The sequence below is a fragment of the Nuphar pumila genome, chromosome 13 (genome assembly GCF_984573655.1).
Source record: "Nuphar pumila chromosome 13, dmNupPumi1.hap1.1, whole genome shotgun sequence".
In the NCBI taxonomy this organism is placed as follows: Eukaryota; Viridiplantae; Streptophyta; class Magnoliopsida; order Nymphaeales; family Nymphaeaceae; genus Nuphar; species Nuphar pumila.
In genome coordinates, this window is record NC_143261.1 from 92591279 (window position 1) to 92616783 (window position 25505).

Consider the following 25505-nt stretch of genomic DNA (forward strand, 5'->3'; position numbering starts at 1 on the left):
CATTCACAAGTCACCCTACCAGAAGAGTGGACCCCTTGTAGGCGAGAATTTAAACAAATATGCTACAACAAAATTCATGACCCCATAAATAATGTCCCTCAGTGGTTTTTAAATATGAAAATCAATCTTTGTTAAAATTTGTTCACTAGGTGAATCGGTTTCCTAAAAATATCAAAGAATCGAATTGAAGCATTTTTTAAATTAAAATATTTTAAAAATAATTTGTATTCAAAATTTCAAAAATTTAAAAAATAATATTTTCATAACAAATTGATGAAAATAACAAAATAATATATGTATATAATTCCTAAACCACTTGAACAGTTCAACAAGTCTAATTCTTACTCCCTTACTATAACATAAGGGTCTCGTAACCTCCTAGGGAGTATCATCATGTTAGAGTTTATGTGAGATATATATACACCGAGAATTTTTGAATTAAATTTTACCTTGTTTTTTTCTAGGCCATCTTACATCAATAACTCAACCTCTTCTACCTACAAGCTGTTTTTTAGCAGTGAATACTTTGAATGCCAAGTATGACTGGTAATGATCTATCTTTTGGAGCATGAGATGATTATTTTGTTGTCTGAAACCTTTACTAAAGCCATCAAAGTTCCATTTATATCTAAATTGCAGAGTAAATTAAGCTCATCATGAGGTCTTTCATTAGTTCTTACCAAACCTGACTAATCAAAGTCGGATTTGAGTCTGAGGTTGAATAGCATCCAATTTAAGGCAGATAAATATCTGGACCCAGTTAGGATTATTCAAATCAGTCCCATGCTGGGATTGAAACCTAATATGATCAGTTTGTACTTATTACATAGAATAGAACCTTTTTTTTTAGAGAAAAATATAACAGGATCCTTTTTTCCAACGATTTTTTTTTGCCGGATCTAGTTTACCATATCGGACCCGTATTAGGATCTGAACCAACTGATCCGATCCGTTGGCAACCAGCTTGTACCTTCTAGTAGCTTTTATAAGAAGGAAAAATGGGCGTTCTTCATACTCTAGGGTTTGAAATTTCTAGCTGGAGGGGAACGAATAGCGATTGAGGAATTTTGGTAATATTCATTTTTTTTTCTTTTGGAGAAGAAGAAAATCCAATTTTCATTTCTCCAATTCTCCCTGATCGTTTACATTTTTGCGATTTCTTTTTTTTTTTCCTTTAATTAATCTATGTTTTTTTTTTTTTCTTCTGTTGAGACCAGATCTTCGTTTGGTGGTTGATCGAAACGAGCGACGAGGCGAACCAAGCGGTAAAGAAATCACCCCGTCCCTCTTTTTTAGGTGGTTCAGTTTCTTAGAATTGCATTTTTCAAGGGGTGTTTGGATGCACCCACTTGTCCAGACAAGCGGGAAAAGCGGCGAAACTCTTAATCGGTTTATCTGGACAAGTGGGTGTTCAAATCACCACCTTAAGATCACATTTTTTCTCACTCCCTCTAGTTGCCTCTAATGATATGGAAAATTTGCACCAACTTTCAAAGAAATTTTTTTCTTGTGATGATTGAGTGTTTACGTTTCTTTGGTATTAAGTACATTAGAAGTGAAGTACAAGGGACGTAAGATGAAGAAATTTAGGGCACGTTTTGTCTAACTCCTATGACAATCATTATCTCACACAAATTAGAGAATGGTTCTCATTGTCTCCACGAGGCATGAGAAAATAATTGGCATTTGCATATGAGAGTGGTTTTCTCGTGTTGCCACCAGAATTGGAATCGCAAGTGGTGCCTTGCGAGTCTGATTCATACAATTCCAAATCGCATTTGATTCGGGATCATATGTGTCCAGCAAAACAAACATGCCTTTTAAGTTGTTGGAGTATTTGGCGGCCTTGTGGCAACAAAGGCCACCCATTCCAATTTGATGACTAATAAGAAAACATGATATCCAGAACTGCCAACTTTCTTTACTTTTGTACCTTCAAGATTCACACAACTGGGTAGTGATGTCATTGGATTGAATTTTATCCGATATTCCACCAAATCCGTCTTCATTTAGTTTGATTTGGTAAGCCAAATCCATATCCAATTGTAGTTGGATGTGGATATGGTTTTGATATTTTTTGCTGTTGATTCTGTTGGATATCCAAATACATTCACATGTAAAAAAATGGATTTGGTACGATCTTTTCACCATCCAAATTCAAATCCGCTTGGCCAACTTCCTATTAGTTGGATATGGGATTGGCTACATCCGACGACCCAAATCTGAGCCATTTACATCCCTGTAACTGAGAAACTGATCCAAGTGATGCCAGGCCACTAATGTGAAAGATCGATATATGACCTAAGCTAAACCCAGTTGGATCTGGATCTAGATCGACTTTGATGTGCTGGTACTGGGTTGGGTCCGGTCTGACCAGACCAGACCTGTCTTAGGTAATACCAGATCTGAGTTCTCATAGTAAAAAGTAAAAACCAATGAACCAAAACCCAGTAAAATATTCATTTTATCGACTTTATGTTGAAAAGCCTTGACCTTAATCACACTAAGGTCTGACTGGATCTGGTTTGAATTGGGGTCCATGTACAACCTGGATGTTGTGATCCAACCTGATTAGTTAACCGAGTCCACTGCATCGAGCGTGAGCATGAGTCAGTCCGTAATGGGTCAACCCCATATGGTGCTACAAGTGGGGGTGCACAACCAGCTGAGCTAACTTGAGCTCGGCTTGGATTTGTGCCTTTATGTGACTCTAACCAAGTTCGAGCAAGGGCTCAGGCTCATTATATCTAAATAACCTGAGCATGATCAAACATTTAAGCTCAATTAATCTTGATTAGACTAAAACTCGGTTTATATATTATATGAGGGATATAGGTGGGTTTTGTTGAATAACTTTTCATGAAAGAGTCACTGGGTTCTCTGTAGTCAAAAGCGCTAGTCGGTAGATGTCTAAAAGGCCTAGTTGGGGTCTAGGTAGGACTAGTCAACCTAGTTTTTTTTTGGGGTGAATCGATGTGACAAGAGGCTGAATCTCAGTGGGTCGTGGCAGCTTAGTCAGCCTAGTTGGACCCCCCCCCCCCCCCAAAAAAAAAAAAAAAAAAAGATTAAGAAAATACAGAATTTACAATAATATATATTTGTATAAGGCTTAATAGAATCTACACACACACACTCATATATATATATATATATATATATATATATATATATATATATATATATATATATATATATATATATATACTAGAATATGCTAATTGAAAATATGTGAATTGGAGTACGAGCCTTGATTTTCATGGCTTTTTTTCTTCTTAAATTTCATTATACAGATGTGATGTAGATGCTCTTGGATCATCCGATTTTGGTACATAAGAAGGATCTTTTAAGCCTTTTAAATCAACAGCTCAAAATGTTCACAAATATTCAAGCATCCAAAAATCACTTTTTTTTTATATCGAAAATACATGATCCAACAATCGATTCCTAGCAAATGGACCACACCCGGTGCATCTGCCGGGCTTGATTTGCAAAGGAGGCGCTAGAAATGCCTAGTTCACACATTTCTAGTGTACATATATGGAAAAACATAATATATAGATGGTAAAAAAAAACAAGTTTGGGCCTAGTTGACCTAGGCATGAATTAGTCGGCTTCTAGGCGGAGACTAGTCGAGCTAATCAGGACCTTTTAAGTCCAGGGCACCTAACTACCTTGGACTAGGCGTTCACCCGACGCCTGAGGTGAATAGGCACCTTTTTTTGACTATATATATCAAGTTCTAATTCTACCTTTTCTACAACTTATTTCAAATAAATAAATAACTCAGCTCAGCACGAGTTAAGCTGAGCCTATCTCAAGCTTGATCTGACCAGAGCTTGAGCAAGGTTGTTCAAGTTTTGCTCAAGCTCAAGCCAAGCTCAAAAATGCTTTCTTTATAAAGAAATCAACCTTGATTAGCCCTGTCTGAGCTCATGTGCAGCACTATGTTCAAGGAGAGGACATTTTTTCATTCCCTTTTCCATGAAAGAGACCTCTTTCTTAAGGAATGTGAAACAAACATTTTCATGAGAACTATGTGGTAGTGCTCGGATAATAAATGTAAAGAAGCCATCTTTCCTATCAAAATGGGTTCACACCTCCCCATTTTCTCTTCTCGTTATCTCTTCTAAGGAAAAGTGGTTTTCTTTGGGTGGGTGTGTAACAGACACCCCCTTAAGGGAGAGTTTGATTGCGCGACCAACCCTTCACAAGTACACTGCTGGTTGTCCATGTCCAGTCCAGTCCTGTCCTGTCCAAGACTGGACATGGACAGGGTTTGTCCAGCATGTCCCCCAACACCTGCATTTTTTTATTTTTCATTTTTCAAAGGGTGCATTTAATGCACAAAATATATGAGATAGGACATTGTCTTGGACAATAGAGTTGCATGCCGTTGTCCCAAAAAATGGGGACTCATGTGAGGTAGAAGGGACACAACAATGCCTTCCATTTTTGTCCATTGTTTGTAACTTTATTACACCGTGGGTCCTGCATGTCACAAAACAATATGATTCTTTAATGAGCCACTTATGGGTTAAAACTTAACTCGTGAGATGACCACTTATGGGTCCAACACAACGGGAATAACGAAATAGGCCACTTAAGGGCTGAAACACACATAAAGAAGGTATCTTGTACTAGGGAAATTCCCTTGAGAGAAGAATACATGGAGTGAGGGAGCACAGATTATTCCCCAAAAGCCCTTTAGGCTGGAAATATTCACAATGATTAAATTAACAAAAAAAGAAAACAATAAAAAATACACTTATTGTGACTTTACATGTGAAAAGACCAAAATGCCCCTGATATATATATATATATATATATATATATATATACGGGCAGGACTCTTCTTTCCCTCAAACTCTCGCATGGATAGTGACTTCTATTTTTGTTCGTTGTTTGCCAATATAAAATTTTCATATGAAACTTTTAGACAAACAAAGAGATTTTCATATGAAAAATTTCTCAAGATTGAGGCATATTTCATATGAAAACATTTCATGGGCTTAGGGCTGTCCTCTCATCCTCATTGACACTGCTCACCTTGCCTGTTGATGCTACCAGCAGTCTCTCTCTCTCTCTCTCAGAGGACCAGAGATCCGTGGTTACCAACGACCTTGCTTCTGAGGATTGATGGTCGATATTGTGCATTCTAGTTTCTCCCTGCTTTTTCCCTTGGGGGCGCATTAGATTCTTCAAAATTGAGCTAATTCTAATCTCCAATTGATAAGGGTATTATGTGATATTGAATTAGGGTGTCTACCTAACGTATTCTAGATCTATTTATTATGGTTATTTTGTTTGGCAAATGTAATAGAGGCCGTTGTTTTTATGTTGTTTTCAATTTTATTTGGTCTCAGTCTCTTTGCATTTTTCCTCTGAAAATGGTCATGATCATCACATTTTTATTGGCAGTTTAGCTAAAGCTCCACATACCTGTCATAGTAGATGCAATTTTTTGCTGCATTCTAATTTTTAGTTGATATGGACATTATGTGATCTTGAATTAGTCCGTTGGATTCTTGTCATACATGTCTCAGTCCTTTTAGATGTGGTATAGGATTGTCACATATATATTTTGTGTTCTGAAATGTAAGATATTTCAACAATTTTTGAGTGGAGGTTATGAAGCAACAGATGGTAGGAATTTCAGTTGAGATTGTGTCCATAGGCTGAAGTTGTTGCTATCATTTTTATGCCAAACCATGGGGTGCTATAGATGGAGCGCCTTATGTATTGCATTCAAGGGTTTTGTTTAACGTGCGTACTGGGGGAGACTTCCTCCCCCTGGCCTAAAAAACCAGGTGGTGGTGAAATAGAAACTTTAGCCTGAAGCTTTCCAGGCAAAATGGAAGCTAAGGGGAAACCTACCTAGTGGGCAAGGGAGGTACCCTGAAGGTTTTACATTGAAGGATCCTGAAAAGGAGCCGGTAAACACAAATTTCTCCTGGCAATCTTAAAAACTGGTGGTTTTCTATGTCATCATAAAACAAAAAAAGAAAAAGTGCCATACATTGATGGCCAAGAATCCTAGGTTGCTTCAGTAAAGTAGCTCGATGAGATCGGTAGAATCTAGGGCTGGTAAATGAGCCGAACGAACCAAATAGAGGGTGTTCAAGCTTGGCTCGTTCTTGTGGCGAGCCAAACTGAGCTCGAGCTCATGGAAAGCCTAAGTTTAGTGACCGAGCTCAAGTTGGCTCATTTCAATATATATATATATATATATATGCATATATATATATACATTTTTTCAAAATTAAAACTAATAGAATTTGGAATCTAAACCTATTGAGCAAAGCTTAAACTGGGTCACTTACAAAATAAATGCATTGTTCAAAGATATAAACAATAGGATTTGATCTCTAAATTTATTGCTTATAAGCTAATCACTTTAACCATCTACATTCCATGATATAAAATATATAAAAGTATGTTTATTACTAATTAAAGAGCCTATACAAGCCAAGGGAGCAGAACACTTGTTGTTTTTGTTCATCTTGCGGAGCCTATTTCTCAAGTTTGAACTAGCTCTATACAAACCGAAGACGAGCTGAGTCACAATCTGTTAATCTTGTTTCCTAGCCCTAGTAGGAACCTCATGAAACATCTCCTTGGCAAGGCGTGATTGGTATGTGAATATTTTTGTTAAAAGCTAGATCATCTTGATCAGTCACTTTATTGTTTGATGCTTTATTCTCATGCTTTTACATTGATATCTTCTCTGGTTTTTGAGTTTGAAAAGGTGTATCATAGCACTGTTTGAATCATTAGCTGTGCATTGCATCATTTCACATTTCTAAAGGTGTTCATGTTACTTGTGGCTTTGATATGAAGGTAGTCAAGTTGTCTTCAATTTCATATCAGTTTAACTAAAGCAATGGTAGTGAATTTTTCTTGACGGAATCAAATTATCTTTTAACTAAAGCAAAGGTTGTGAATTTTGTAATGAATTACTAGTGCAAATAACAATGTCACAAAGTGACTACAACGAATGCACTAGCACAAAAACAAAAAGCCACTAATGGGCCAAATACAATAAGCCACAAAGGGCTACCCACCAAACACACGCAATGTGAGAGAGAGAGCTTGAAATAATAATGTATTGAAATGTTCATAAAAGCATTGAGAAGAGATGGGGACAAAAGGCCCCTTTTTATACACTTTATGGGACCAAAAGGGGGCTCCCATAGAATCTGTCACATTTATGACCGTTGGGGAGGGTCCCAATGACTCTATGGATTGGACCCTCTTGCCCCTTCATAAATGACAAAAATAAAAAAAGAAGAGAAAAAATAAAAAAGGCAAAAAATGTCTCTAGTGGACATTACATAATAGAAAAAGACTAAATTGCTCCTAGTGGGCGTTACAAAAGGTAACAAAGAAATAGTGTATATATATATATATATATATTTGAACACCCTCCCTCAAACTGACAGTGAGATCAATGATAGTTTGCTTAGAAGAAAAAAAAACCTAGGAGATGGTAAAGCTTTGGTAAAGAAATCTGCAAGCTGGTATTCCGAAGTGACATATGGAAGTTCAATAGTGCCTTGTAAAAACTCATCTCAAACATACTGAGAGTCCATCTCAATGTGCTTTGTTCGTTCATGAAATGTATGATTGCTAGCAATGTAGATGACACTTTTGTTGTTGCAGCATAGCTTCGCGGGAATATAAATAAGAACTCCCATATCTTTGAGTAAACTTAACCAAACCAGTTCATTTATAGTGGTGGCTATCGCCCTATACTTGACTTCTGTAGAAGACAGAGAAACCTTCTGATGCTTCTTACATCTCTAAGAAATTAATGATTCTTCAATAAAAATACAATAACCTGTGATTAAAATACGATCATTGGGGTTTCTGCCCCAATCAGAGTTAGTATAAGCAATTAAATTTGGAGATGAAGAAGATGATAAGAATAATCCTTTTCTTATAGTGTTCTTTAGATATCTGATAATTCGCATGACAATTGCCATGTGAATAATAGTAGGAGCATTATGGAAGTGACTTGCACTGTGAACAACATGAGTAATGTCTGGCCTAGTAATAGAGAAATATGTTAGAAATCCGATTAATTGACGATAAGAAGTGAGATCTTGTAAAGGAGGTTCATCATTGGCTCTCATTTTGACATTAATTACTTCTGGAGTCTCCACTTTCTTTTTGTCAGTTTAGCCGGACTTAGCATTAATATCTGATGCAAGCTTCATTTGAGAAAAAACATATCCCCGAAGACAATATGCAACTTCAATCCCTAAAAAATATCTTAGAAATCTAAAGTCGGACATATCAATATTGTTTTTAAGAATGTTTTTAATAGACTTAATGCCCCTTTTATCATTCCCAGTAACGATCATATCATCAACATACAAAACTAAGATAATTATGTGATCCTTTGCATTCTTAACAAAAAAAGCAGTGTCAGTATAACAAGAAGTAAATAACTATCAATAACAACTTTACTGAAGCGGTCATACCAAGCTTTTGGAGCTTGCTTAAGATCATAAAGAGCTTTATTAAGCTTAAGTGTTTTTCCTTTTTCAATTTCAAGACTCGGCGGAGGATCCATATAGAGATCTCCATTTAAAACCACATTCTTGACATCTAGTTGGTAGATATGCCATTGTTTGATTGATGCTAAGGCTATTAGAGTTCTAACACTCATCATTTTTGCAACTGGAGAAAATTGTTATCCGTAATCAATTCTATGTTCTTATGCATATCTCTTAGCAACTAACTTAGCCTTATACCTTTCTAATGACCCATCAGTTTTAGTCTTTACTTTATAGACCCACCTACAACCAATAGCCTTTTTTTCTAAAGGGATAGTTACAATTTTTCAAGTGTTGGCCTTGTTGAGTGCTTATAATTCTAGGTGCATGACATCTATCTAATGAGAGTATTGCTTAGCTTCTTTAAAGTTGGAAGAAGGCTCATGATAGGTGGATTATCATTAGACAAAATCTATAATTTGGGGAAAAGGAGTCATATGATACAAATTTTTTGAGGAGGTTTAATGCTCCTAGAGGATCGTCGAAGTAAGGATTCCTCAACTTGATAATTTAAAGGGAGATTTTGTGAGCATTTGTCAAAAGCATTTTGATACTCATTTTCCTCACGCCGAGTATGTACATGAATATCATTAGGATTCTCACTAGGAGAATAATCTATTTGATGGGAATTATTATCACAAACATTCTCGTTATCACAAACAATCTTAGTATCTCAAATTGAATAATTAGATTTTTTAGTCATCTCTAGGAAGTAAGTCAAATAAAAAATGAATAATCAACATCTTCCTTGGGTTTTTTTATGTTCAAGTCCATTTTGATCTTCAAGAAAAGTTACATTTCTTGAAACATAAAGTTTATTGTTTTTAACCATAACCTATAAAAGCACATTCAAGGGCCATTGGTGAAAGTTTGTCTTGTCCTTGAAAGAGAACAAAACATTTACAAACAAAGATTCTTAATCTTTTGAAATCCGGAGATATTTTAAACAATTTTTCAAAGGGAGAAACATGTTTTTAAGATATGGATGATATCCAATTTATAAAATATGTTGCTGAAAGAGCGGCTTCAGCCCAAAATTTTTTGGAACATTTTTAGAGTTGAGAAGAATTCTTGTGGTTTTAATAAGATGTCTATGCTTTCTTTTGGCAAGGCCATTTTGTTGTGGAGTTTTGGGACAAGATCTTTGATGAATAATGTCATTTTGTTTAAGAAAATTTTGAAATTCTTTTGACTTGTATTCCCCTCCGGAATCGGATCTAAAGATAGCTATATTATGTTGAAATTGATTTTGAATTAGAATAAGGAATTCTTTAAAAGTAGGAAAAAACATCGGATTTATTTTTGAGAAAGTAAACCCAAGTATATCTAGGTTAGCATAAATTTTGAGCTCCACATTGTTTATGAACGATGCCAATATTTTGGCATGATTACTTTTCCAATCTTCAACTTTGGATTGGTATTCATCAATGGCCTTTGCTTTTTCTTCTTCATTCAAGGCTTTTTACTCATCAGTTTTTGCTGACACCATTTTATAAAATTAAAAACCGAATTAAACCTACACATATTGTTTGCCGATTTTGTTGTGACCTCTTCTTTTATAACATTTTTTTCAGCTGCCATTTTGAATGTGTGATCTTTCAAATAATGTGTTCAATATTTAATGATTTATGTCATTTCTCGTATTGTTGATTATGATGTTGACTGTTTTGGATGCACCCATGTGGAACAGCGTTAATATCAAGCTCTTAATGCGCTAGTGGGTGCATTGCCTCACTGTGGCTTCCATGGTCTTGCAGACTCTGTGATTTGGACCCAGAGGATGACCAAAATCTAAAGATTGGTGATCTAGAAATGCCTGGATTGTGTTCCACGTGATCCAGGAAAGGAAATCATGGTATGAGAGGAACTTGGTTATTAGAATTTGTATTCTATTCAGTGTTCATCTTGTAGAATGATCATATTTTTCAGTATTTTCAGTGTTTGTTTGTCTGTGAGATCCATCCTTTAAGGGGTTCTTTGATATGCCCCTTTGTCTAGAAAAGCTTGGACAATCAGGTCTATTGCTTTATGAACCCTGATTCTGGGTAAGCGTGGGTGTCAAAACATGCCCTTATCCGGAAAATATGGGATAGACAAGAACATTGTATCTTCCACTGCCATTCAATATCTAAGTTTATTCCGATTCTTTGGATGAGTGAATGCGTCCGAAAATGCTTGAATGGGTTCTTTCAAGTGCTGAAAATGGTTGAACATGATATTTCCAGCTTGCTTCCTTTTAAGTGGCAGAAGTGGGTTCTGTTCAAATCTGTGATGGTTTACAATTTGCAAGACTTGCTCTGACCACTTCTGCCTAAATAATTGTTGATTCTTGCAAAATTGTACCCTAGTTTAACTACTTCCGAATAGACAGTTGAAGACTTGATCTTGATCTGAACCAATCAGATAGTGAAAAATCCTAAGGCAATGATTCAGGTTAGCATAATCTTGCACCTACATTTGATACAATATTTTCAATTCCTATATTGAATTACCACATTTCTGCAAATGATTTTATGAGTTTTTTGGGGTTACTTCATAACTACACAAATGTGAAATATTTGTTGGCCAAGTTATCCATGGTGGTACTCTACGCTTCCTTTATAACCAAATTACTTAGTCATCTGCTAATCCAACTTGTACAGATTCCAATTTTATTAAACTCATGGAAATGACAAAGCCTCAAGACGAGGATGGCTTATATCTGCAGTGACGAAACATCTGCAGCTCTGTTTGTGTTATAAATATTTGAGGCATTTCTGCACTGGAGCAATTGCATGGATGTGTTTTTTATTTGTTTTTGCTAAATTCATTTAGGGATAACAGTTCATGTCTCCTGTAATGAATATGCAGTACACAGTATGTGAGGCACTTCTATAAATCTGTGTTAAGTGTAAGTTCTTTTACAAGACACTGTCTTTCTAAGAGATGCATACCACGTACGTGGGGACTGTTGATGAGCAGATTCTGTCTTCCGGTTCCTGTAGTCCATTCAGTACCTAAACTATATGAGGTGATATCTACTGTTTGCTATCATTCCCATGCTGTCTTGACATGTTTCTACAACTGCGCACTAAGGATTTCAGCATTATGGCCAAGTCATTGGTCGAGTGAGTTTGCTGTTTTGGTGAAGTTGCCTATCTTAGTGAAAGGGTCTCGGTTGAAATCCCACCAGGTGCTATTTCCGAGCTCACATCGAAGGCAATAATAAATGTAGAAGTGGCAGTCAATAGGGTAGGGATCATCAAAACACCAAATCATCCAATATAAAGACGTTTTGCAGTGCTGGTTATCCAATTGCAGAAGCGACCCCATAGGCTTGTGCTTTTGCATCTCTCTAAATTGCAGTCATGATGAAATCTTGGTTTATTCAATCATCAGGAGTTCCCAAGCACATGGATTATCTATAAATGGATAATGGAACACTTGTTATTCAACAGTATAACATGCCTTGTATACCGTCTCAACCAAACCAATCTCAACAAACTTTTTTGTATTCTTTCTATATGGAAAGTCTATCCATTCCATCTGAACTATCTATGAATGAAGTGAGATAGAAATACATATTATATAACATATGGTAGATGATTTATTTAACACTCGAGCTACTCATACTATAATTGTCTCATAAACATGTTAAATACTTCGCTATGACTTAATCACTGTTTTGTCATCTTCAAAACAACAATGAGAAAAAAACTGTGCCTTCATGGAGTTAGTAAGTTATGTCAACTTGCCACAGCCGAAGTCATGATGAGATGGGGCTGTCTCATGCTTGTTAGAAATTAGACGTGATATGAAAACTGTGCCTGAGCCTGATTTTTCAGTCAGTTGATCTTATTTTTATTTCATCCAATAGCTTAGCTTTAAGACTTCTTGTTGCCTTGTAAACTTCAGAAACTGAAGGCCTTATAATCCTTTTCTTTTGCTACAACTTGTAGGGAAAATACATACTACTGATTGCAAATGAAACATAGAATGACGACCCGATGGTGGTTAGTGTAAAGTATGGCAGAGAAGTTATGCCTTGACATGCATAAAACATGACTGGATAGCAGGAAAGGTAGTGAAGGATGGAATCTATAACTTGTCTACATGACAGATTACTAATTTTGTATCTAGAGTTAGTATGGCTTCTGGAAAGTGGTGCTTAGCATTACAAGAGGAAGAAAGCATCATTTTGATAAACCATCATATGGTTATAGCTTGCTGGCCAGGTCTACGATAAATGAATGGGTGTGATAAAATAACTGCTATAAGACCACATAATGAACCCTACTTGAACTTCTCTATTAGTAGGGCTGTTTCTGGACCAAGTCTATGCTGAACCTGGACAAAATGGTTCATTATATTGGATCCATCATTTTATGGCCCAATTATCTCTAGCTTGAGGTGATGTAACGACCCCAATTGGCACTCGTAAAAATAGTGGAAATTTTCTTTTTTAAATAATTGCGGAAACTAACCCAAAGATCGGGGGCCTCACATATTTAATATACCAAACCACAAACAGGCTGTGCATTGAATCATTGAATCAATGAAGAATAAATCAAACTTTATTAACCAATAATTAATGTCAAATAGACTCAGAACAAAAATCGTATATATCATGAATGAACCATTATGTCAGAGAACCAGAAACAAGTCACACAACTAGCAAGTCAAGACATCGCTGAGCATCCGGACTTATAAAACAGTTTTATGAAAATGGGTAAGAACCAAAGTTCTTTGTATGAATTTATCTAAAAATCCAGATAGTAAAGGAAATAGCATAAACCAGCTTCATGTATAAATTTCAGAGGAATATCACAATAACAATTTACCATAATCAACTTATCATTCAAGCATCTCAGCGGGATATCATGCAATAACAAGTATCATGCGAAACAAAATAAGCATGAATGCACGAACTAATGCTGAACAGTAAATATGCATGATTCAATGCACATGCATAAATAACTTATTAAGTTATTTATCAGAGTTGTTTTTGCATGTATGTCTCCATTAAATGCACACAAGTTTAATTTTCACTTTTTCTTAAACCTGCGGATACTCAAAACAGACACAAATTCTCGAAGACCAAGCTAGGTTCTCGGTTGTAGCTTAACACATAATTTTGTATTTTATTACTAGGTTCCACACTTATTCCTCGATCGATATCAGGAATCAACACCATCCATTGGAATATTAGAAATCAACATTTAATGTTGGGACATAAGGGAAATCAACATCCACTGACGCCACTTTCTTGGTATACCAATAACTACAGTTGAGTCAACACCCCCCCCCTTAGGCAAAGTGGCTGAATCTCTCTAAAACTGTGGCCGGGAGGTGAACCACCATATCGGGTTTAGGGACATAATCACACATGGAGTTTTAGTATATTCACGGTCCTTCAAGACCACCATCAAAGATTCTCTCGCTGTGAAAGAGAAGTCAAGGAAGAGATTAATTACACTGTTTGGTTTTTTTTACCTTTTCAAATAATTTTAAGTTCTTTAGACAATAATCGTTTTGGAAATCAATATGCAAAACGAAATTCAGGTCCTAGCTCGTACAATTTTAACAGTGCAATTAATTTTGAAAAATCATTAAATTTTTAGAAATAAATTTTGCAATGCATAAATAAAATCAACAATAGTTAGAGCAACACATGCTCTTGGCCGGCACGGCCCGCAGTGGTTCACATCTGACCACCAACACATCTCAAAGGTGATTTATTTATTTTTTACAAAATTTCAGTGAACATACAACACACATCTTGTTTCAAAACATGTTCACAATGCATATTCAAACACGCCAATAAATGCACGTGAAACCAAACGCATACGCATGCTGATCGATACTCGCAAAACACATTAACATGATCAATTCCAACATGCATATGACCATATTTATGCCAATATCTAATAAATGTCAGATTCGTGCGTATGATATGCACAATTGCAACATGGCATTCAAATGCATAAACATGCATAACCAATCAAACATGTAATCAAATATATAAGCCTGCAACCAAAATGAATGCGACAAATTTGTTCAGATTTACATACTCACAAACTTAACAGTTTCGATGAGATTCACATACTATGAAACTCGACAAAACCTTATCAGACTGGCACACAAGTGTACCTTGGCAAGTCTGACCAGATTTGCTTATCATAACACTGGGCATATCTGATCAGATTTGCTTACAAGCATAAATCGACAAGTCTGATCATATTTGCACATCAAAAAAATCGGCAAGTCTGATCAGATTTGCACATCACAGAAATTGGCAAGTCTGATAAGATTTGCACATTCGTGCAACTCGGCAAGTCTGACCAGATTTGCTGATTTCAGAAACTCAGCAAGTCTGATCAGATTTGCACACCTGTGCAACTTGGTAAGTTTGATCAGATTTGCTGATTTCTGAAACGCAAAAAGTCTGATCAGATTTGTGCACAAGCAAAACTGAACATAAGCATATATATATATAGGCATGAACAAAATAAATTTGAATCATATAACATCATCAGAACAAGCTGAAAAATATAATCATCAGCTATGGATTGCATATATATATATATAAGTCTGATCAGATTTGCTCACCTGCTAAAACACTGCAAGTCTGATTATATCTGCACACAAGCACAATATTACAAGTCTGATAAGATTTGCACCCAACAGGAGTCAGCAAGCCTGATCAGATTGCACACACAAAGCAAATCGACAAGTTTGATTAATCTTGAAATAACCTGAAACTTGGCAGATCTGATCAGATTTGCATACTCACGAAACAATGCAAGTCTGATAATATTTGCACCTAGTAAGGGTTGACAAGTTTGATCAGATTTGCTCATATGCAAAACATTGCAAGTCTGATCAGATTTTCACCCAATAAGGGTCGGCAAGTCTGCTGAGATTTGCGATCAAAACAAATTCTGTAGATACTGAAATAATATAATGTTTGCAGCAACATGAATAAATAGATAAACTTAACACAATAAAGCATGATCAGCTACCACCAGAAGTAAATTATATATATATATATATATTGGGATTGCTTGAGCATAGAAACTCACAAAAAACAATTTAATCTGCATAAAAATATATTCATATGTATAACACGGAAAGATTGATTAACCTATATAACATGCTCACATCAAATCAAGAAAAATTGACATCTATGAAAATAAAAAACATAGATATTTCGAGATTTAATACTCTAGGAAAATCGAAATCTCAAGAAATAATCATATATACGTATATATGCATGAAATCGTCACTTTATACATGTATATATATATATATATTGAATTAGATTTTCCTTTTCCAGATAAACTTACAAATAAAATTAGTTTATACGTATTTCTTCCCGTACGAACTTAGAGAGAAATCCATACCTTAATCATAGCATAGAAAAAAGACCGGAGAAAAAATGATGGATGTATGAAAAAACTGACTTTTCTTCTTCTCTTTCTTCCTTTCTCTTTTCTCTCTTTTTTTTCTCTTTCTTTTCTTTCCTCTCTCACAATTTTGGGTTTCCTCTTTTTTTTATAGCTCCCTCTCTCTCTCTCTAGAACACGATTTTCTAGAGAGAGGGGAGACCAACCCCTTTTTATAATATTCTTTAATATTTTGTTTTATCTTTTTATTTTTTTCTATTTTGATTTTTATTTAGAAGGTGACATCCCCTCTACAGAAGGCAGGAAGCTTTAGAGAACAATGTAGAACTCTACCTCTTCTAAATTATATCTTTTTTTAAAATTAATTAATTAATTTACTTATTTATTACAACAACAACAACAACAACTAACCTTCATCCCAAAACAATTGGGGTCGGCGATATGAACCAAAAAAGAAAATCATTTTGGGTCTTCCACATGAATCCTTCTTCTCCAATCATTTCTATCCAATGCCATGTTCTGGGTGAGGTTCAAAGCATTCATATACTTTCCTATCGTCTCCATCCAAGTCTTCTTAGGCCTACCTCGACCTCTTTTAACTAATATATTTTCCCATTTCTCCATCCTTCTAACTGGGGCATCATTAGGCCTTCGCTGAATGTCCAAACCACCGTAAACGATTCTCTCTCATCTTATTTTCAATGGATGCAACGCCTACTTTCTTACGTATCTCCTCATTTTGAATCTTATCTTTTATTGTATTTCCACACATCCATCTAAGCATATGCATCTCCGCTACACTCATTTTTTGAATATGATATCTCTTGGCAGGCCAACATTCTGTACCATATAGTAAAGCGGGCCTAATTGTCGTCCTATAAAACTTTCCCTTCAACCGCAATGGCATTTTACGATCGCACAACACTCCAGTTGCACTTTTCCATTTCATCCACCCAACCTTTATCCTATGATTTACATCTCCATCAATTTCTCCATACTTTTGAATGATAGATCCCAAATATTTGAAACAGTCATCCATCGGTATTTCTTGCTCACCAAGCTTCACTACACTCCCATCACTAGTTCGTTGCTTACTAAACCGACATTCCATATATTTTGTCTTACTCTTACTCAACTTAAAACCTCTTGCTTTCATTGTATGTCTCCATAATTTTAACTTAGCATTAACCCCAGCTCTAGACTTATCAATCAAAACAATATCATCAGCAAACAACATACACCACGACACATTTTCTTGAATTGATCTCGTAAGCTCATCCATCACTATAGCAATAGGAAAGAGATTAATACAGATCCTTGATGTAACCCAACCGTTATAGGAAAATTGGTTGTCACCCCTCCACAAGTGCGCACATTGGTTACTACTCCTTCGTACATATCTTTAATTATACTAATGTACTTGAGAGAAACACCTTTCTTCATCATTGTCCACCAAAGAACATCCCTAGGTACTCTATCGTATGCCTTCTCCAAATCAATAAAAACTATATGCAAATTTTTGTTCCTCTCTATATTTCTCAATAAATTGTCTAAGAAGATGTATAGCTTCCATAGTTGATCTTCCAGGCATAAAACCAAATTGATTCTCCGATATCATGACAACCTTCCTCAACCTATACTCAATCACCCTCTCTCAAAGTTTCATAGTATGACTCATGAGTTTTATACCACGATAGTTTGTGCAATCTTGTATATCACCCTTATTCTTATATAGAGGCACCAAAGTAGTCTTCCTCCACTCATTAGGCATCTTATTTGTTCGCCAAATCTTGTTAAAAAGATTTGTCAACCATTCTAAACCTTTCTCACCCAAGCATTTCCAAGCGTCGATAGGTATACCATCTGGGCTAACTGCCCTTCTTGATTTCATTTTCTTTAAAGCCTCTGCAATTTCTTTCTTTTGAATCTTGTGCATGAAATCACGATTCATCTCATGAAAAGGAATGGAGAAGTCTCCAAGATCTTGAGCATGACTTCCATTAAATATCTTATCAAAATAATCTTTCCATCTCTCCTTAATCTCTTTATCTTTGACTAAAATCCTTTGCGTTTCATCTTTGATACATCTAACCATACCCAGATCCCTCGATTTCCTATCTCATCTTTGCAAGCCTATAAATATCCTTGTCGCCCTCTTTGGTATCCAACTTGTCATAAACCTCCTTATATACCTTATCTCTCGCATTTTGAACTACTTTTTTAGCTTCCTTTTTTGCTATCATATACTTCTCAAAATTCTCATTATCACGACTCTGAATTAGATTTCTATAACACTCTCTTTTAACCTTAATAGCTAATTTGACATCCTCATTCCACCATGATGTATCCTTACCTAGCGGTGTACTGCCTTTAGACCTCACCCAATACCTCCTTAGCCACCTTTTTCATGCCACCCACTATCTTATTCCACATTGATTCCGAATCCTTCTCGAGACACCAATCAACTTCCTTAACTACCTGCTCTACAAACATTCATTGTTTTGCTCCTTTCAGTGCCCACCACTTAATTCTAGGATCTATCCTATGTCTATCCCTTTTGCGGCATTTTCTAATTCTAAAATCTAAAATTAAGACTCTATGTTGTGTAGCTACACTTTCTCCCGGTATTACCTTACAATCGATGCAACAACCCCTATCTCTCTTTCTAAGTAGGAAAAAATCTATCTGACTCGTATTAACCCCACTTTTAAATGTTACTAGGTGAGACTCCCTCTTCCTAAACCAAGTGTTTGCTAAGATCATATCATAGGACAAACCAAAATCTAAAATCCTTTCTCCACTTTCGTTTCTTTCTCTTATACCATAACTTCCATGAATACTCTCAAATCCATCCCTACTAATGCCTACATGTCCAGTAAGGTCACCGCTGATGAAAGGCTTTTCTCCATAAGATATCCCTTGTACTACTCTATCTAAATCTTCCCAAAATTGACGCTTAATAGAATCATCTAAACCTACTTGAGGTGCATAAACACTAATAATATTAATAATATCCGTACCTAATATTAATTTAATAAGTAAAATCTTATCACCCTTCCTACGGACCTCAACTAAATTATCTATAAACTCACGACTAATAACAATCCCTACTCCATTCCTATTCCTATTCCTATTTATTCCTGTATACCAAATCTTATATCCCCAAGGTTCTATCACTTTTGCTTTCTCACCTACCCATTTGGTCTCTTGTAGACATAAAATATCCATCTTTCTCCTACACATAACATCTACTAACTCTATCAACTTACCAGTTAAAGACCCTATATTCCAAGTGGCTAACCTAAGTTTATGGTCTTGAATTATCTTCTTTACCCCCACCCGTCCAACAAAGTGAGGGAACCCTTGCCTATTTGACACCACACTTGGGCGCCGGTGTGACGCGTCGCTTCTGGGCGACGACTTAGCAACCCTTGCCCATTTATCACTGCCTCCGGGCTTATAGAGTACAGCGCATCGCTCAGTAGGGAACGCCCCAACGAAATTCTCATATTGGTTCATATTCATAGGGTGTGACTAAGTTTTTATGCTGGCTGTCACTGGCCTACCGCAACCCTCCTCCTTTATCCGAGCTTGGGACCGGCTAACCTAATTTACTTATTTATTAATTATTTTTATTTAATATAATATTCTATGAAATATTCTAGAGGGTGTCGGCCCCCTTTGGAAGTCTCTATGGGGTAGAACTCTACCTCATCCAATTTAAATTTTAAATTGATTTTAAAGTTTTAAATTGACTATGTATAGATTTCAGATCCAAATCTGGATCCAAGATCCAAATTCATATGGATCTCACATTGACCAAATCTTAGTTAATATGAATTCTAGATTGGGTCCAGATCCATATTAATTTGGGTCAAATGGAGCAGATCCAGTTTGATCCAATCCATAAAAAGACAAAATTAGAGGTAGGTAATTTTTGAAAATGGGATTTTTGGGCCAACCGTAACCCGATTTTAGAAAAACAAGTCACCAACGTGCTCAAAATTACAAGGCACATCTAACGGTATAAGTACCTGATTTTCTTTTGCCTGAATTTAACCTGAATTTAGCTCGATTTTTTGCTCGAATTTAAAGGTTAAAAACAAAAAGTTTCTCTAATTATATGACTTATCAAGGTCTTGTCAGTGGGCTCTGGTCCACGCCCAGACCCAGCTGTTGTCACCTATATATTTTAATATATTTTCCATGATTTTATCACTTTAATTACATATGTAATTTAAAATTTATATTTTCGAATTTAAAAATCATGAAAAAATACACAATATTACAGGTGATCATATAAAACTGAATCCACACATAGGACATCTGATCCATGCTGATCAGTACATGCATAAAGCCTTTTTCTGTATGTACAGCGACATGTATAAGCCCTGCCATCCATGTTTTTTGTTTTTTAGTATCAAAATTGGTGTATCAATGGTTCTAGCAGTTAACAAGTGTAGGTGAAATGAATCCACGGGTCATGCAATCATTTCTCCTGACTGAACATGTGGCATCACAATCAGATGTGTGAAGGAAGTGAACTTCATGCTCCACAGGACAGGTGCTTTTGAAACATCAAGAACATTAGATGATCTCTAGAGGTCTTGTTAATTAAAGTAGAGCATCAATCGTGATGGTTGTTGGCCTTCACTATTCAAGAAATTTACATCATATCTCATTCAAAAATTTGTTTGCACCTGTCTTGCATAATTTTTGTGCAAGCTGTTAGCTGTCAGGTTGAAGATAGTGACCTTGAGTCTTGAGACAGAAAAAAGTGTGACCTTTTTTAATCTTTTGCACTATCCTTCCTTATCGGAGTGCTTGTTACTGTCTCAACCAAATTGAAGAACTTAGTTCTTAGGCTTCCAAAGAATTGGTACTGTATATGACTTTGATTACAAGCCTTGCTGACAAGTGATTTTTCATCTTGCTCGTGTAATCTGCATATTTTCCTGTAATAAATCTCCATCTGCTGGTTCTTGAAGGAAATGAAAAAAAGTTTGTTCCACTTTTCTGAACTCCTAACAAGATGCATAATCAGCTGCAAAATTCCTTAAGGTTCCAGGGCATGTGTAAGAAGTTGGATTGAATGACCAAGGGGATACACTCAACTGCATCTTACTAATGAACAACTGGCAGATGGAGATTGATGTTCTGATAAATGACCAAGCAAATGGTGATGTTACTGATTTCAAACCAAGCAAATGATCATAGGTTCTGATAAATGACCAAGCAAATGTTACTGATTTGCACTATCCTTATTGTATGCCCTGGAACAACTGACTAGTGATTTCAAACCTATAATCTGATAAACTGTTACTGAGAGCATTGATGTTCTCCAGATAATAAAAGAGGAAAATAGAAGCCGTGGTATTTTTCCATTGCCTCTAAGAAAAAATGTCCTTTTCCTGTTGAAATTTTGATGTTTGATCCAAGTGTTGGGCTTTCTCATTTACTAAGTTTAATAATTTCAAGTGTTCTCATACACTGGCAAGCCAGTTCTCAGCATTGTGGAGAAGTTAATGCAAATAGATGACGATATACTTCAAGAACGTTTAAGAATGGTTTTAGATGCAGGCTCAAATACTTTGTTCAATCTATATCTTTGTGTCAAATGACTCTATGTCTGCTGACAGGTTTACCACTCAAGTTTTGTAAATGAAGAAGGCATTACTAAGGCTTGTGGATGCCCACTTCTTCCATTGAAAAGCCATATTAAGGGACCTGCGCCTGTTTCAGATCAAGGTTGTTTCAACTTTTGCTTTTCTGTTTTCCCATTAGATTTTCTAGTCTTGCATCTGTACATTTTGTTTCTTCAGCTCTATTTTCTTATATAGTTGTATTAGGATATTATGCCAACATATTGTTTTAACAGGTGCACTCGACATTGTGGATGAAGCAATCACTTTCTTTCGTGCCAACGTCTTCTTTAGGAATTTTGATATCAAAAGTTCAGCTGACAAGCTCCTGATTTACTTGACACTCTACATCAACATAGCTTTAAAAAGACTTGAGGGATGCAGAACATTAGCAGAAGGCACCAAAGCTATCATCAACCTAGGGCTTGAGAAGGTCCCTGTGCCCGGAGAACCTGGGTTTCCATTTGGTGGTCTTTTTGCACTACCAGAGTCCCAGGAAGAAGCAGGTATAGTAATACATTACTAGCAATTTTTCGTTTGTAGATGTTAGTTTCTTTAGGACATAACAGCTCAATTCTTGACCAGATTTGGCACCTATATCACATGGGTACTCCATTTTAGCCCTCGTATCATATCCCCTTGTATACCATGACATATTGAGAACTTCATAAAAATGCCTCCCCCCCCCCATATTATCTATGTAACATAGTTTGGCACGGATTCATGCCAAGTTGTGTGGACTTGATATAGGACCTGGATCACACATGGTGGGATTTGTTCTCATTTCACCCCTTTTGTGTTAATTGACTTGCCTGAGTCAGTTGGGACTTTGCAAGAGACTTCAATCAACGTCTCAGCAGATTTTCTTGAACTAATTTAATTGAAATTAATTTTGAGACCTTGTTGGGTAGCAGAGCTATTCCGGAACTACTTGAAGCAGATCAGGGAGGAAACCAGTGGCAGGTTGCTGAGCTGTGCTTACAGACCCAATGGCACTCCAAACAAATGGTGGCTGGCTTTCTCCAAGAGGAAATTTATGAACATTATTGTTCCTAATGACTGTTCAGATGGCAGCACACATCGAATGAGCACTTCGATGGGTCGGTTAAGTACGGGCTGATCACCATGCTGAACTCATGATCAGAGTGGTAAATGGTTTGGTGGATTGGAGAACTTTCCTATCTTTTGTTTGGGGAACTTGTTTGTGGCTAAATGTATCACTTGTCACAGGGATTGGGTCTTGTGAAAAGTTCCAAACTGAAACTATAAAGCTTGTGTACCATTGTGAATTGTTGTTTTAGACTCCAGCTTTTTGATATGAAGAAAGAACGACAGTTTGCTATAAAAATTGGCGAAACTCCTAGATCCTCTCTCTCTCAGTTAAAAAAACTTAATGGGTTACATGTTTCAGAGTAAATCATCGAAAATGTTAGCTACAAAGCATGGTGGTCTGTTAAGATCCTGACAGTTTGAGAGCTTGATTTTGATGCACCTTAATCACCAGATGAGTTTTTTGGTATATTGGGTATACAACTAAGAATCATTGCACATAAATGTGATGCCCCATCTTTTGCACAATGAGTGCTGCCAGGCCCCATAAAGGGATGTCAGATCTTGACTGTGCCGCTTTACCTGCCAATGATGGCTCATGGAGGTTGTTGACCTTGTAGTGGCACACTCAAAGTATGCAATGTGATTGCACCTGATCTGCCCTCCCACAAAACATGATAAAACCAGTTAAATTCGTAGGGCCCATAATCTGAATCAGAAGGGTGGGAGGCTACATTGATCATCACTATTTTTTGTGCAATGTGATTTCACCTGATCCGTCCTTTGAAGCTTGCTCTGTCCATCACCTCTTGCTGACCGTGATAGAGCCAAAATGGAGCACAATGATGGAGTGTTGTACTTTGTGGTTCAGCCCGGGAGGGTGTTGTGTGTTCTCCCCGGAACACACATTCGCGTGTTCCGGTGTGTATGAAGGAATATCTTGGGATCCATGATAATTCATATGCCAATGTTGCCTACGATGACTTTATAATAAAATAACATATAAAAAAGGTAGATATGCGAACGAAAATGTCCTCCTGCTCCCCATAAATAGATTTGCACGTTCTGTCTTTGTTTTTAGCTTGTGTTAAAACACATGGCCACCTTCTCGTTCCTGCCTTGTATTAGATATAAAACTTTTTCGGGTTCGTTCTTACCTCGTGGAGATAACTATAAATCGAACGACTGGTTCGATCATTGGTGGGCGTCATAGGGGGATTTGTCGGCCATCTCTTTTTACAGTCTTCTCTTCTTCATTTTTGTTAGGCAGTATGGGAAAAACAATGACACACAAACATTTCAACAAGTGCCATTAAAGCGTGGTGAGTACCTTTTCATGTCATCATGCTATTGTTGAAGAACGTATGTCGTTGTGAGTATCATTAAGGCATTGTTTTGTTATTGCAGGTAGATTTTATCGTTTCGACGGTTGAAAACTTAAAGATATTTGTAAGACGCTGAGACCTGTTGACAAGAATACTTGGTTATAGATGCATGCAAGGGCCTCTACCCCATCCGGTATCATCCATTCACTCAGTGTATGCAATGTAACACATCAATTTGTAATATTTTATGTTGAATTACAATATATCGATTTGTAAGATATTATGTATTTTGTAGACTCGATTTATGAGATATTGTTTCAGTTAAAAATCTTGATTTGTAATATATTATGTTGAATTTTCGTATATCGATTTGTAAGATGTTATGTGTTTTCCAGTGTCAATTTGTGATATATTGTTTTGTTTAAAAATATCGATTTGTAATATATTATGCTGAATTGCTGTATATCGATTTGTAAGATGTTATGTGTTTTCTAGTGTCAATTTGTGAGATATTGTTTTGTTTGTTAATATCGATTTGTAATATATTATGTTGAATTGTCATATATCGATTTGTAAGATATTATGTATTTTCTAGTGTCGATTTGAGAGATATTGTTTTGTTTGTTAATCTCGATTTGTAATATATTATGCTGAATTGTTGTATATCGATTTGTAAAATGTTATGTGTTTTCCAGTGTTGATTTGTGAGATATTGTTTTGTTTGTTAATATCAATTTGTAATATATTATGTTGAATTGCCGTATATCAATTTATAAGATATTATTTGTTTTCTAGTGTCGATTTGAGAGATATTGTTTTGTTTGTTAATCTCGATTTGTAATATATTACGCTGAATTGCTGTATATCGATTTGTAAGATGTTATGTGTTTTCCAGTGTCGATCTGTGAGATATTTTTTTGTTTGTTAATATCGATTTGTAATATATTATGTTGAATTGCCGTATATCGATTTGTAAGAAATTATGTGTTTTCTAGTGTCAATTTGTGAGATATTATTTTGTTTGTTAATCTCGAATTGTAATATATTATATTGAATTCCCGTATATCGATTTGTAAGATGTTATTTGTTTTCCAGTGTCGATTTGTGAGATATTATTTTGTTTGTTAATATCGATTTATAATATATTATGCTGAATTGCTGTAAATGTATGCGCTGGATAATGCAAATTGATAGTGTTGAGCATATCAACTAGTTGTAGTGAAGGTGATGTGTCTCAATCACTGGAAGGTCATGGAGAAACGAACATCCGTACTATCGACGCACCTAAATAAGTGAATATGTGCACTAATGATGCACATGATAAGAAGGGAGCAGGCATTGGATTCACTCTAGACTTGAATATTCCAGCAGACGAAATGCAATTCGATAATGATATTCTATCAGACAAAATGCAATTCGATAATGAGGTAGACGATCATGACAGTGCACTTGACAAAGGTGCAAGCACCTCAAGTCTACATGATATTAAACTTGACTTTGTTCCCTAAAGCGATGATTACTTAAGAATGCTAAACATTATAACGA

The 25505-nt window shown here is 36.0% G+C and overlaps 1 protein-coding gene across 2 annotated transcripts; it reads left to right on the forward strand.

Annotated features, from left to right (window-relative positions):
• Window positions 1–1011: 1011 nt before the first annotated feature.
• LOC149819199 (actin-related protein 2/3 complex subunit 3) lies at window positions 1012–24323 on the forward strand. 2 transcript variants are annotated; one of them, XM_089984355.1, is made up of 6 exons: window positions 1012–1070; window positions 1218–1265; window positions 10316–10413; window positions 21583–21691; window positions 21822–22091; window positions 24043–24323. In XM_089984355.1, the coding sequence occupies exons 3-6, from the start codon at window positions 10411–10413 to the stop codon at window positions 24066–24068; spliced, it is 408 nt and encodes a 135-aa protein (XP_089840481.1). In that variant the 5' UTR covers window positions 1012–1070; window positions 1218–1265; window positions 10316–10410; the 3' UTR covers window positions 24069–24323. The 2 variants fall into 2 exon arrangements, with proteins under 2 accessions (XP_089840481.1, XP_089840480.1); XM_089984354.1 differs by lacking the exon at window positions 24043–24323 and adding an exon at window positions 22500–22933.
• The last annotated feature ends 1182 nt before the right edge of the window (window positions 24324–25505 follow it).

Coding starts and splice junctions, on each gene's coding strand:
- LOC149819199 (XM_089984354.1), top strand. Junction 21,692..21,821: donor TGCGCCTGTTTCAGATCAAG/GTTGTTTCAACT, acceptor TTGTTTTAACAG/GTGCACTCGACATTGTGGAT. Junction 22,092..22,499: donor AGAGTCCCAGGAAGAAGCAG/GTATAGTAATAC, acceptor GTTGGGTAGCAG/AGCTATTCCGGAACTACTTG.